General features: G+C 42.5%; 1 protein-coding gene across 7 annotated transcripts in view; it reads right to left on the bottom strand.

Moving 5' to 3' along the window:
- App (amyloid beta precursor protein) overlaps window positions 1-15,428 on the bottom strand; it is a 218,145-nt gene that overhangs the window by 95,010 nt on the left and 107,707 nt on the right. For all 7 annotated transcript variants that reach the window (XM_006248011.5, XM_006248009.5, XM_006248008.5 and 4 more), the window contains exon 6: window positions 7,727-7,929. In XM_006248011.5, the coding sequence (XP_006248073.1) occupies window positions 7,727-7,929 (203 nt within the window). The remainder of the gene's footprint in view (window positions 1-7,726; window positions 7,930-15,428) is intronic.

A 15,428-nucleotide genomic window follows, 5' to 3' on the forward strand; every position in this document is an offset into this window, starting at 1 on the left:
AACCTCATCCTCCAGTCTTGTATCTTAAGCACACTAATTGCTACAGTAGGCTTCCCAGCTTAGGACGGTTAGGCGACATGCATCACTCAGCCCAAGCAAAGCATGTATGGAATGCCTTAGAATCAATGACTGCTATGCCACAGGGCACAAAATAACAGGCTGCCACCTGTCACCTACACGGTCAGTGCTGACACCGGTTCTCCTGTCGCTAAAAGGGGTGCTGCACCTTGGCCTGCGTGTGTGAGTGCCTTCTCTGCTTTAGTTAGAGCAGAGCTAAAAGCCTAAGGCTTGCTCTTGAAGGTGGTACTGCTGTCCTTTTACCTATCCCCAAACACACCTTTGAGCTTTGAGCTCCTTTTCACGCTCACAGCAAGCCAAGTTTGCTATTTCTCTGGAGTCTGAAAAAGGTGAGCGTGACAGACAAAGCAAGAGTTCCACCAGTGAGTCCCTGGATGCCTGTGCCATGCCTTTACTAAGCCTTGCCAATGGAGACGGGGAAGAGAGCTTTGTCTGTTTTATACCCTACAGAGCAACATGGCCTTGATTTATGAATAAATCTTGTTGGATGCATTATTTCTGATGCTCTATCAGTGGGTCAAAACTCCCATGCATTTTTTTCCCTCCACAAGGTACCAATGTCCTTTTCCACACAGGGTGAAAAGAGACTATGTAGGTCCGGATGGGCAGACCTGAGCTACCAATATTCATATCCCTGTGTCCAGAGTGAGAAATGCTGCACCCTGTGTGTAAATGTGCCTCATCACTATTGTGGCTGTCTTCGTGTCAGTTCATGGTGTCTCTCAGAGCTCCACAAGGTCAGTCAGCTAACATAAGAACAGCCATTGTTTAGACAGTAGGTTTTAGTTTCCCAAACACAAGTGTTTAAAAACTCGCCCATATCAATGTCTCTCTCTGTCTCCTTACTGATGAATTTCCTTCCACAAGGCCTAAAATGGTCGGAAGGAATAAAAAGTCTTATCTTGAAATGTGACATTCAGTACCATTTCGTTCAGTTTTCTGCTAGATATAAGATCTAATTGCAAATATCTTGGTGTGCGGAATATATTCACACGCAGAACTATTTTAAGCAGGAAACCGAGTTCATGCTGTATTTTAATGGTAACAGAATGCTGTCTCTAAACACCGGCTCTGTTGCACCAACAGTTCATAGATGTAGCACACTGTAATTACAATGTCAGTCTGTTGGTTCACCTTTAACACTTCCAGCTGGTAGTAAACATTAGTTGTCCGACGTTCACAATCTGTGAGGGCACTGGAATGATGACTACAACCACAGTGACCACAGACTCAAGGCTGAGGACTTCCTGTCTACCAGAAACTGGGCTCTGTGGTTCCCAAGGACTACTGGAAGCCATTCACTTCTCACAGAGTAGCTAGATATTAGACAGGCATCATCACCCCCCATTTACAGAGACACACAGGGATGCAAGACTCCTTGGATTCTTGCATCGTGCAGGATTTGCAGTTCACAGGCTGCAGGGCTAAGTAGGACTCAAATCTGAGCAACCTGTGGTTGATCAACGAAGTCTTAGTCTTCCTTAGTACTATGTTAAGAGCCTAGGGTAGGTCACGCAAAGTCATTTTTAGAACATGCAAGGTAACGTCAGTACTTATGTTAGACAAATTAAAAGCAGGTGACTCAACTGGCCCAAGGCTGTAAACTGATAAGTGTCTCCTGTAAATAATACAGCTGGAGCTGGGGGCCTGGGGAGGGCTTTGTCCATCAACTCTTTTCTGCACAAACATGGCAGCCTGAGTTCAATACTCACATTAAGAAAAAGCCAAGCAAGGTGGGACTGTTCATCATCCCAACATATCCTAGACTTGTTGGCCCTGTAGCCTAGTCTACTGAATGAGTTCTTGACCAGTGAAAGGCCCTGCCTCCCATTACTGCCCAAAGACTAGAGAAAAAGAAAAGGTGGTTGGGATGACCTGAGGAACAACACTTGAAGTTGTTCTATGATTTCTATCCACCTATGTGCATGAATGAATGAAGTTGTCCTATGATATCTATCCACACATCCACATGGATGAATGAGGTAATTCTATGATTTCTATTCACACATCCACACGGATGAATGAGGTTGTCCTATGATTTCTACACACATATCCACATGGATGAATGAGGTTGTTCTATGATTTCTATACACATATCCATATGTATACGTATGTACCTTCATATACATGTGTATACAGATGCATGCACACACACATACACACTGAAACCAACTTGATTTTAGTAAGTAGAATTCTTTTTATGAACAATATCTGAGGCTAAGAAACAGTACATGCCTTGGTCTTTTCTGGCAATATAATCTCCTTTGTAATCATCCCACTCTGCTTTTATAGCATGAACAAAGCCAGAGACAATATGTAAACAAATGGGGTTGAGTGTCTCCCAGGAAAACATCTGGCTTAAAAAATAGGTAACTTGTTCTTTGTGGCCCCTGGAATATAGAATTCTGACCCCTAATCATGACCTGACACCTGGTCATTACTATTATTTAATTTAAAAATAGAAAATACCGGAAACAGTGCAGAAATAAAAGATGCACCCATGTCCCTAGCAAAAGAACAAGCATGTACAAGGGGTGCAAGTTAAGAGGAAGGATATGTATTCAGAAAGAAAAGTAAAAATATCACTTGGGCATTAATGAAACTGAAATAGCCTAGCTCGTGTGAGTCCAAATGCAGGCTTCCTCTATCACTGCTTGTATGACTAACGCATTTTTAAACTTTCTCTGAGTTGTAATTGCCATGACCTGAAATAGGGGCTATAACTTTTCTACTGCATACTACATCTATAAGGCTTGACCGGCAGGACCACAACCTTAAAGAATGAGAGAAATGGTGTGTCAGAACACTCATATCTACAATAAAGAACTCCAGCGTGGAGCTGGTACCGTCTCCCAGCGGGTGGAAGCACGTCTGTACTAGCCTTGCTGTGCTTGATACAGTGGCAAAGACTTTAGCTGGCAGTAGGGCACAAAGAATATTTGCTGAATAAATAAACATAAGGTAAAATATAGTTTTTCTGGACAGGCGGAATGCGGTAGGTTAAAAAGCCAAGGCTAAGCCAGTTCCTACGACATTCACACTTCAGAAAAGAAAAGCCTCACATCTCGGGTTTATGAGCTGGACACTGAGAACAGGAGTCTAGGAGACTGTGGCTTTTCTTAACTGGTCACACCTTGAGCCATTAGACTGATAACCAACCTCTTCCTAATTGGCAAAGCTTAGAAGCCAAATGGATTTGGCAGTCACGAGCTAACCTCCAAAGAACTCCCTTCTCTCCGAAATCAGTAATGCAGAACAGACAATTGGGGTTAGCAATTTTATGATCAGGGAAAATTAGTGTCCATCTTCTTCCCTCTGTTTATTCCTCCTAAGAGGCTCTGAAAGCCCCTCGTTCTTATGAAGCACACACAGTAAGGGCTCGGCTTAGGTGCTGGAGCCTGGAGATGATGAAGTGCACTTCTTTGTATGGATGGTTGTAAATCACATTTGTTTCCTCTCAGAGGCCAAACCAGTAACATTGAAAATAAGACCACAATACTAAGCTTTCTTTCCAAGTAGTGTTTGCTTCAAGGTACAGAAGCAGGGTTTGCAGGAAGTTTTACAAAGTGTCCAGTCAGCTCTGCTAGGGCTGTTGTTCCTACTAAAGGAAAAAATTAGCAGTCACTTCCAATACTAGGGACATACAGGGAAGGTTTGACCACCTTAATCTACCATCTAAAACATCTGCATCATTAAAAGATATCCTATAACCTCTTGGAAAATTTGCCCGAATTTAAACTGTTGGTCCACTCCATAAGCCTTACATAGAATGAATAGGTTCACGTTTAAAACATTTTTTTAACATGTGTGAGAGTGAGTGTGTATGTGTGAGCAAGTGTGTGTGTATGTATGTGAGTGTGTGTATTGTGAGGCTGTGTGTGTGTGTGTTTGAGTGTGTGTGTTTGAGTGTGTGTGAGACTATGTGTGTGTGAGAGAGAGACTGTGTGTGTGAGAGAGACTGTGTGTGTGCGACTATGTGTGTGTGAGACTGTGTATATGTGAGACTGTGTGTGAGAGACTGTGTGTATGTGTGAGACTGTGTGTGCGTGTGTGTGTGTGAGAGACTGTGTGTTTGTGTGTGAGTGTGTGTCTGTGTCTGTGTTTGAGAGTATGTGTGTGTGAGTGACTGTGTGTGAGTGTGTGTGAGTAGAGTATATGTGTATGTGTGTGAGTGAGTGTGTGTGTGAGTGAGTATGTGTGTGAGTGTGTGTGAATGTGTGTGAGTGAGTGTGTGTGAGTGAGTATATGTGTGTGTGAGTGTGTGTGAATGTGTGTGAGTGAGTATATGTGTGTGTGAGTGAGTGAGTGTGAGTGACTGAGTGTGTGTGAATGTGTGTGTGTATGTGTGAATGTGCATGTGTGTGTAAGTGTGTGTGTGAGTGACTGAGTGTGTGTGAGTGACTGAGTGTGTGTGAGTGACTGAGTGTGTGTGAATGTGTGTGTGTATGTGTGAATGTGCATGTGTGTGTGTGAGTGTGTGTGTGTAAGTGTGTGGGTGAGTGAGTGTATGTATGAGTGTGTGAGTGAGTGTATGTGTGTGTGTGCGCGCGCGCGAATGTGCATGTATGCTGTATGTACATGTCTGTATTTTCCAGAGCAGGATGTTCGATGTCCTGCTTTAATGCTGTCTCATTTCCTCTACACAGGGTCTTCCATGGAACGTACACCAACATCCCCCAGTAATCGCACCCAACAATTGTCCCCAGCAATCATCCTGCTCCACAGCTCTGGGTTGTAGGCTCACACAGTCTTGCTTGGCTTTTCACACAGGTTCTGGGAATTTGAACTAAGTTTTTCCTCCCTTTGCAGCAAGAACTCTATCTATGGTGCCAATCTCTAGCTCCTGCTTATCTTTAAAATTAGTGCTTGTTTTAGATTTTCCTTATAAACATCTAGCCTAGAGATCACTCTTAGTTCACAATTGCCGTTGGCTTTCTCAAGAAAAATCCCATAATGCATGTCTTTATATGTTCTGTCTAAGATCTAAAATTACATCTTACATGTAAAACTGCATACGAGGGGCTGGAGAGATGGCTCAGAGGTTAAGAGCACTGACTGCTCTTCCAGAGGTCCTGAGTTCAATTCCCAGTACCCACATGGTGGCTCACAACCATCTGTAATGAGATCTGGTGTCCTCTTCTGACCGGCAGGCATACGTGCAGATAGATTATTGGGTATATAATATATAAATACATCTTTAAAACAAAGCAAAACTGCATACCAAAACTAAGTATCTCCAATTACAAAGTTACTCATGAAACTGAAAAAAGGAAGGACACATTCAGAAGACAACACAACTGGGAAGGTAAGGAGATCACACATCTTGAGAACATTCCATTTCGGTTAGAACACAAGTCTAAGGTCGCCACTCCCTGTTCCCCTGTGACTTGTCATGGTCAAATCCCCACCATTTCCCATCATTCTCGGCACCTGTACTTGCCAACCTTGGCACATTCCTGTTTCAGTCCCAACCCGGTTTTCTCAGATTACCTCACACAGGGTACCAACGAGTCCTGTCTCCCAAGCTTGCCCCTTATCTTCCACCAAAGCATAGGGTTTGTCTGCTGTCTCCTACCGAGTGTGATGCGCGTTGGAACAAAATTTACCCGGAGACTCTTCCCCTGCCTTGTTTAAATGCCATCTACTTAAGGACCTTCTTTGGCCCATCTGGAGGCTGGTTCTGAAGCGGTCTGTGTTCTTACTGTACGGAGTAGGACGTTTTGCATGTCTTTGGCTTTGATACTGTCCTAGATTTCAGCTCTCATGACCGTCATGAGTCTGTGTGTGCTCCTGACCTGTGCCATTTGCGCAGGCAGCCAACAAGTGTCCTCTCCTTCTAACAACCTCAGTTCACTACAGATTATCAGTCACTGTAATGCAATGCCAAGGGAAAAAAAAACCCAGAGGGGGAAACCCGAAACACCTCTTTTCTTGCTGAGAAAATTGGGGCTAAAAAATTCATTAGGCCAGATCTGCCAGTCTTGGCCTCCGGAGACATGTGAAACTTTCTCTGGAAAAAGATACCTTGGGCATCTGAGGAAGAACATTTCATTCTGATCAAGACACCTCTATTTGCATGTTCATTTACAAGCTAGAATAAACAAGAAGCTGCGTTAAGTAGGGAATGATAAAACGAAATCATGTACATCTACCAGGAACTGGATGCTCTTTTCCTAAACAATATAAAACACCTCCATTAGATCTAAGGGGGTCGAGTGGTTCGATTTGTTACCAACAAAACATCACGTGAAAAACAGAAAAATCCCAAAACACTGACAAGGGACACAAGTCAGTCATTTAGCTGCGCAGGGCACCTCACATAGTATTAAAGATTCAGAGAAGGGCAACTCAGTGGAGGCCAGAGTAGCCCAGCCACTGCTGGGGCCATGAGTGAGGACCAGCTCTGTGAGTGGGCGGGAGGGATCTCATTAGGGTGCTGAAATGGCCTTGGGCTAGATTACCATGATATTAAAGTCACTGAATTAGATATTGAAAATGAGTTAATATGATAATATATAAAAATCTTACCTCAATAACGTAAAATTCTTAAAAATGCAGCAAAGGGAGAGGGAGCTACTAACAATAATAATTAACAACGTACTTGAGTTGGACAGTGTCCTATATTAAACTCTAATGAGCTATAATCATTACACTTTAATCAAAAGGGAAAGGAAATCTTACAGCACTGTAGCATTCGTGGATGAAAGCTAATAGCGTTTGCTTAATAATAAAATGAAGTCAACCCACGTTCATTCAATCTAGATCTAGAGGCAAATTTTACTGTGGGGGAAAAAAAAACAAAATGCATACCCATTAAAACCCCCAACCCCCAAACACATGAGTTGACATGACATTTGGTTGTTTAATGTAAAATAAATATTTGCTTTCGTCTCCTGGTGATACAACGTCTTTTAGGTTGATTTGGTTCACAACATTCACAGGAGGAACATGAGCTAAGGTATCAGAGTTGTACCTGTTTTTTGAAGAAGGTTTTGCCATACTTCCCAATTAAACAATTAACACAAATTGCCCAGTTGAATTTCACAGCGTGAAATAGAGTGATTCATACCAAACCATATTAAAAATTCAACTCAGAAAAAAAAATCAAAACCATTAGATTTAGTAAGATTAGTAAAATCTAATAAAAGCTAGTCATACAAACAAATGTTAGTGGAATTGTCTACAAGCCCAGCCCAGTGAATGACCCAAACTGTAGTCCTTCCAATCAAGGAGCTCCCAATCTCGGGGTTCCAAGATGCAATGGGGGATGCTGGACAAGGAACGGCCACCATCAGGGGAGGACTCGGTACTTGTCAAATTTGACGGCTTCTGTTCTAGGCGGAGCCTTATAAATATAGTCTAGGACTCCTTAAACAGCAAATACAAGACATAGACGTGACTGTGCAAACGAGATTTGTTTTTAGTTTAAACTGATTGCTGGGCTGCTTGTTAAACCAAACCAAACCAACACCAGCGATAAACCGAGCATCAGAAGCCTTCTGGTTTCAGAGGGGTGGTGGGAGGGAGGTGAGGGCAAGGGGCAGGAGAAGGGAACGGTATAGCATTGGTTGAAATCACTCCCCCACCCCCAGCCATTTTGCTTTCTTTTCTCCCAAGGCATTTAAATAGAAATCCAGCAGTGGTTTACCTCGGACTACCTCCTCCACAGACTCAGTGGTAGTTGTGGTAGTGGTGGCAATGCTGGTTGTTCTCTCTGTGGCCTCTTCGTAGGGCTCCTCGGCCTCCTCCTCCACCTCATCCCCATCCTCCACATCCTCGTCATCCTCAGCTTCTTCTTCCTCAACATCGGCCACTTCCTCCTCTTCGGCTACTTCTACGACTTTGTCTTCACTGGAAGAACAAATAAAAATAGGTGTGAAATGCTCAGCTGGACAAAAGTTTAGGAGAGAAAAAACATCAAGGGACTTTGGTAATTTGTGAAGGAGTGTGGGGTTGAAGAAAGACACTAGGAAGATTAAAATGTTTCACAAGTCGACATAGCTCTTTTTTTTTTAATGGCTGCAAAAGAAGATGCTATGACTCCGATTACATGATGCTGTGGGCAAGGCAAACTTATGTAGACTGTGGAGAGACGATATGGCTGTAAACATCTATGTACTGATGCACACAGGCACGTAGCAATCAGCAAGATAAAATCGTTAAAGAACATGCCTAGAACACAATGTAAGAGACTACTACACAATTTAAGAGACTACTAAGGACCAGCGTGGAGAGCATCTGGCTGCTAAGGCAAGCTTAGTCAAGAGCACTCGAACGAAGATAAAAGGAGGGAGAGCCTGCCCTGTATTGCCTGGTGGGAAAGGACAGAGAGACACGATGGGCCAGATCACAAAACCAACGCAAGACAAATAGTTGAAACTGAGATGCTCTGGCACAGTTCTGTCAAATAAGAAGCACTACACAAATGAGCAGAAGAGAGGCCATACCCAGTTCAGTGTCCCCAGCAACAAACACAGCACATTCAGCAACCCTGAAGTCGAGTGCGGCCAGCAAGAAGGAGCTTGTAGTTGGAAAAGGCAAATGGATATCTGGAGGTTGTCTTAGCCGTGGCACCATGAGGCTTTGTAATGACAGTGTCGGTGAAGGAGAGAGCTCAGCTTTAAAGGCTAGGAGAGTGTGGGTCCTGTGTCGTAGACTCTATCAGATTTCATGTGAGACTGGGGTGGTCCCAGCCATGAATTTGCATGCTTCCATAAAGTAGAGAGACCCTCACAGTCAGTGTCTGACAGCTCAGTAGTGGGATGCTGTCCTGACAATGAAAGGGAAAGGAAATTCGAAGAGATAGATGGATGTAACACTAAGGGACTACTGTGGTTTCCTCCAACTCCAGGGACACCCTGTACAGGTTCTGTAATGAATGATGCATAACAGGGAGGCCCTTGGGTGCAAGCACAGGATGCAGGACTTTAAAAAACGATGTCTGGCTCATCAAGAGGCTATTTCCTCAACTTTGGGGAAACATGATGAAAGGAAAATGTATTCCAAAACAGTTGGTTAAAATGTACAGAAGAAATTATTAAGCTGAATAATTTAGTTAAGTGTTATTTATTAACGGGTTGATATGTAGGAGACTAAAACTGGTTTTCACATTTTCCTCAAGAAATTCCATGAAGAAATATGTGAGAAAACAAAGATCAGACACTGTCGTGGATAATCAGATGATAAAAAATGGATAAACCTCCATTTGCCTAGATATAATAAATAGGGGGAACTAACTGACTTCTTGATTGCCTGCACAAAACTTTCTGTGTACAGATCTACTACCAAGGCCACATTTCCAAACTAAACCTACAGACTTTATTTGGGGTACATTCTTTTACTTCATTTCAAGGTTGTTCTTCTAGTGAATGTAAGAGAGATTGCTTCCTGAGTTGATTGCTTCCGGGATCATTTCCTTGTTCAACCAAATCACAGTCACACTTCTCTTTGTTTGTTTCTCCACTGTTGGTGGTACTTCAAAAGCAATGGCAGGGAGAACAGTGAGATCCAGGTCAGGATTCTCTTTAAACCATGAAATACCCACGATCTCGCCCCATGACTGTTGTAACGATGTTCATAACTGGTGTATGGTCCAGGCTTTGGTTAGTCCTGGGCTGTCAGGTACAGTGAAGAAAATACACAGCTGGATTCCCTAAGGTGCCTATCCATCTTCCGTTACTTAGACTCTGCTTTTAAAGCTCCAAATGGAAGGTTTGGCTATGGGGAAAGCTGTTTAAGAGATCTGCATTCTGGTGTGTGCCCAGCCAGGAAAAAGAAGGAATTACATGCCCATCATACCCTCACTGCCTCTGTTGGCATAATTTACTGTCATAATAACTAAGAACCGAGATGCATAATAGTTCAACTGGCTGGGAAATTAAATTACTTGCCCTAAGAGAACTCAGGTCCACTTCTTATTGCCATGGTTTTGATTTCTGGAATTAAATTTAGATGGCTGTGAATTCAATGATCTGTTTGGACACTATTTAAAGCAGAAGCACGCAACTGTGTTTTAATGTTGCTGCATCTTCTCTGAGAATCCCGAACGTGCCACTCTTACAACTTCTAATTGTAGCTTTTTGGACTAACAGGAAGCATTAACAGGCGGGAAAAATGCTTCTCTCTTGCCAGCTGAAAGGCCAGACAGTTGTTCTGTGATGTAAGACAGGTGAGACTGCTTTGTACTTCATGGAGAAGCCACATCTGGATGAAAAGGTAGCCCGAGTGTCTTTGTTTCTTTGCCTTTTTACTCCTACCTTCTGTGCCCACCTAGAAAGGCAACCCCCCTGCCAACTATGATGAAATGGCATTAGGTTTATCAAAGTCCGCTATCAACAAGGCACAGCTCATTGCAAAGACTTTGAACGATTCACTACTACACCAATCCTGATGATGCTTGACATTTGTGGTTAAAGTACTCCTTGCTTAGGAGGGATCTCAAACCCAGCTGGAGCCTCAACATAAGGACTGCCACTTTAAGAAGATCCCCAATAACAAGACTGAGACACCAAAACTGCATGACTCAGGCAATTAAGAGGGAGCTGCTAGCCCCAACCTTGGTTCGAAATTGGATTGAGTCGTCATTACACATTTAGTAATGCCTATTCTGGGTGAGAGAGTCTAAACTAATTGCGCAGCGAGCAACAGGGGAGTTGCATAACGCGGGCTTCAGAAATTCCAAGGAGAAAGTGACAGTCACAAGCCAGAGGCCATTGGGCAGTAGGGATTCATTACGCAATTGGGAAGAATAGGCAAATAACTATGATCCCAACAAAAGTTCACAGGGACACTGAGTTTGAATGGAGAGGAAAGAGAGAAGGACCAGGGCTTTTTCCTTAGTGGATAAACAAGGAAGTAAAAGAGATATATATTCAGGTTCAACATAAGCTAATGAATGAATTGGCAATGCAATCATTCATCCAACCATTGACTCCCTCCACTAAACTATACCCTTTGCCATTCACTAGTCATAGCTTCTTCTAACTTGCTCAGGGCCACCCAAGAACACCGCACTTGAAATGCTGTCCTGGTCTCAAGAAAAATACATCCTACTCCTACCTCCTCATTAGCATATTAGTTCTTTGTAGCCCAGAAACCTTTTTACTTGTTTGATCTTGCTGGATGGAGTGGACAACAGGGAGGGAAGATTGGAAGGTCAAAGGCTGGACATTGCATGGGGTGCTGGGGTAGGTCTATGTGTTGAACAGACATACATACAGGTGAAATAACCATAACCATAACCATAACCATAAAATAATCTAGAAAAAAAGCCGTAGTTAGGAAGGATGTAATATAAAATAAACCATGAAAAACAGTTTAGATGTATCTGTGAACTTAGGACCCAACGGTACCAAACTTCTTTTTACTCATTTTGCAGGTAAGAGGGTGTCAGTGGGTTCTATAGAGAAGTGGTTTTAGGGATGTACAGACATATTTAGTTTGCTCTTGACTGAACGTTTCTTTAAAATATTTCAGCAATGTAAAAAAAAGCGTGGTAAAACCGATATTCTGGCAAGGCTTCTAAATCTGGACTATAATTACAGTAAAAGACTAAAGTGCTTTTTCTCCAAGGCTGTCTTGGAAGTAAGAAAAGTCATATATAATCTAAAGTGCATTGTCCTGACAGCTTTATGAGCCATGCAGGATTAAGCAGAAGCACCCCCTGTGAGAAAAAAAAAGTCCTAGAACCATCTTAAACTCTTGATGTAAGAAAACAAAATTCTGGTTCATCGGAGGCTATGCCAGAAACCTCCAAAGGAACAAATTCCTGAAGACCAGGGTATTGGTGAGTATGGGTGACTGTGTGTAGATCTCACGTGGAGATCAGGGAATTCATGACCTGTATCCATTTGGTCAACAGGGTTCATAGTAGGTTTGGGGACATGCTTCATTCTCTGGGGGAGATTGTGAGAAACAAACCAGAGAATTTCTCTGCCCTCCTGGTATGCAATCCTATAGAAAGAAAAAGACTATGGAACCAAACAATGGTCTACTGGCACAGTACAAGGTGCTGAACACAAAAGGGGAGATTAATTCAGGAACGCTATCTAGGACACACGGGCTGGACACTGGGTGAGCATTTAGACTTTCCAAACTCTGCTATGTCCTGTGTGTGAAGTGTTCCCCATATACTGGTGTATTTGAACACTTGGTCCCTAGCAGGCTGTTTTAGGAGGCTGCGAAGCCTTTAAGAAGTGGGTCTTTCATGGGAAACTATACGGCAGCCGTGAGGAAAGTATTGAACAAAGGCAGCTGGAGAAGACACTATGAAAACAAGCATTTGAGGGAAAGTGTGCCCAGCCGCCTAGTCCTCTCGTCTACTTTAACAAGAGAAAGTGTATAAAACTGCAGGTGATCTGTGAGTTAAATGGTTACTAAGCCTTCAGAAACTAGCCAACCCCCAGCCCAGTCTCCCTCTCCCTTTCCCTCTTCCTCTCCCCCCTACCCCCACTCCAGAAGCCCTTGGGAAGAAGAAAGGGAAGCTGCCTGCTTCTATGAAAACCTCATTGGTTTCATACGTGAAGTAACCATAGGAACCTGGGCCCCTTCTTACAGCAAAGGGCAAACACCCTGTAATATCTGTTGCTCCTACACTGTCAAGAGAGCCTCTCAGAAAGGGACAGACATGTCTCATTGGCTCATCTTCAGAAAAATACAGGGAAAAAATAGTAAGAAAGGAAGCCACACCAGGATTCTGCAGGGTTTACAGCCCACACACTCCACTTCTTTCTGCTTCTGTGGGTTTGAAGAGAGTAAAGGAGTATTTTAAATCGGATATAAACTAAAGGTAAAATAAGTAAGCCTATTACTACTGCATCATGAAAGGACTGGGTAGCCAGAAAACTGAGGCATGCATGTTGAGATCTGAAAAGGGCTTTTCCACTGTGAGGAATTTTTTTTCCTTTACCAACAAGCCCAGTTTCTTGCCTTGACAAGAATTTTTCTCAAGAAGTATTTGAGAAATTCAGAGTCAGGATACAGAACACCTGTGTCCCTTACACAGCGCAGCAGGGGTAGAGGGTCATGGATGGTGCTCTTGGTGTGGCCGTGCTTTGTGTTTAGGTTAGGTCCTCAACAACAGTTGCTTTCAGGAGTGCTTTGTTCTGTCACACGAAGACAGATGACAATAAGGACACAGAAACTCCTCTATTAGATGTGGCTTCAGTTCCTATCTGTCGGCCATGGACTTAAAATAGTTGGTGAAAAGTTTCTGAGAGAAAGAATTTATGCATTTTGAGTTGCTTTTGTTGCTGCAACCTGATATAATAGCCCTATTTTATTATCAGTTTATTGTATGAATCACACATTACTGTTTCTATATATAGATAATGTATATATAAATATATTTCTATATAGATAATATATAAATATATATAAACAATATATAAAACAATATAAAGTATATAAGCAATATATAACTATATATATATATATATATATATATATATATATATATATATATATACGTATAGACAAGATCTAGGAAAGGCAGACTTAAGAAGAAAATCAAAATATGATAACTGGGAAACAATAAATGAGTAGGAAGCTACAAAGAACACATGGGGATGGGGACTACAAAGGGCCAAGCTCAGCAGGCTGCAGAGAAGGAGTGGGTCTTAACAGAAAACAGAAGGCAGGCCACTGAAGAGTCTGGATCTTTACCCACAAGAACCCAGCCTGTAATAAACAAGCTTTTAAGTCAAAGGGTGGAAGAACAGTCACACACTGTCATTCTTCCGCTAGGAGCGCCATGGGGGTCAGGCAGGTGACAAAGTGGCAGCGCTGTGTAGAGAAGGCTCAGGAAAGCACAGCCAATCGGGCTGAGAGACTGTGAGGGGTTTCAGGGAATAACAGAACTGGGGACCATCTGGATGGGGGGCACTGTTAGTGGGAAGATGAATCTGATGCTTCAAGATGGAGAAATGGGTAGGATGGTTACCAATGGCAACAGGATAGAGCAGGAAGAACTGGTGGTGGCAAGGAGCAGAAGTTAATGGATTCGGCTTTGATCATGATGGATTTGACATGCTGACAGACACTGTTGGAAAAGAGCCCAACAGACAGATAGAAATGAAGGATCAGAAATTGGGGCCATGAATATGGTCTGTTTGAAATCACCCTTAAAAAAATTTTAAATCATTTATCTTTATTTATTTCATGCTCGTTGGTGTTTTCCCTGAAGTTATATCTGTGTGAGGGTGTAATATTCCCTAGAGATAGAGTTACAGATAGCTGTGAGCCACCATGTGGTTGCTGGGAATTGAACTTAGGACCTCTGGAAGAGCAGGCAGCGCTCTTAACCACTGAGCCATCTCTCCAGCTCTGAAATCACCTTCTTATGACTCTTAAATAAATAGCACTGGAGAGAGAGAGAGAGAGAGAGAGAGAGAGAGAGAGAGAGAGAGAGAGAGAGAGCGCTACAGTTCCTGAAAGACCACAGATAATGGGCCAGATGGTCACCCACTTTGGGCATTGCTAACATGGCCCATTTACATTAATCACCTGGAGTAGACAGAGAAACTAATTGTAATTGTGGACAGCTCTTAACTTCTGTCCCTGATCACGCCACGGATGTATTTCAAGACTATTGCCAATCTGGAGATCTATGAGAAAGACTTTGAGATGCCTTATAGGTTTTATTCAAGAATCAATGTCCCAATGTATTAATTGGGAATGTTTTAAACAGCATTATATGTGAAGAGACATCCCAAGGAGCCCCAGAAGATGCCTGGAACTGTAGAGAGCACTGAATTCCCTCCATGTTATAGATTTTATCCCCTGCACACACATACCTATCATAAAATTTACTTTTAGAAACAAGACATAGTAAGAAATTAATGACTACAATAAAGCAATTAGAACAATACCCCATAATTGAAGTTATGTGAATATGGTCCCCCTTTCACAGTATGCTATTGTACAGTACTTTTTGTGAAGATGTAAGATGATACTTTACGACTTCTCTTGACAGTGAATAAACAAACAAATAAATAGATACAAAAGCTGTCAGCACCACATTTGTCCTTTACAACCGTTATTAAGCAAACTACTTTCAAAAAGTCTGCAAGCATTATAATACTGTGACTTTCAACTGAGTAATGGAGACAACTACTGACAGCAGATCCCATACACTGTGGATCTGCTGAGAAAGGGGTGGTTCGTGTCCTGAGCAGAATGAAGCAGATGGCGTAAAATGTCACCATGCTACTCAAAGCTGCACGCAGCTGAAAAGTTGATGAATCTTATTTTTAGATATTTCTAGCTAATATTTTCAGCTGGTGGAAGCCAAAACCGTAGACAATGGGCACGATGAGAGAAAACTGGTAGATACCATGCACTAGAACTCGGGC

Source organism: Rattus norvegicus, chromosome 11, assembly GCF_036323735.1.
Source record: "Rattus norvegicus strain BN/NHsdMcwi chromosome 11, GRCr8, whole genome shotgun sequence".
Classification (NCBI taxonomy): domain Eukaryota; kingdom Metazoa; phylum Chordata; class Mammalia; order Rodentia; family Muridae; genus Rattus; species Rattus norvegicus.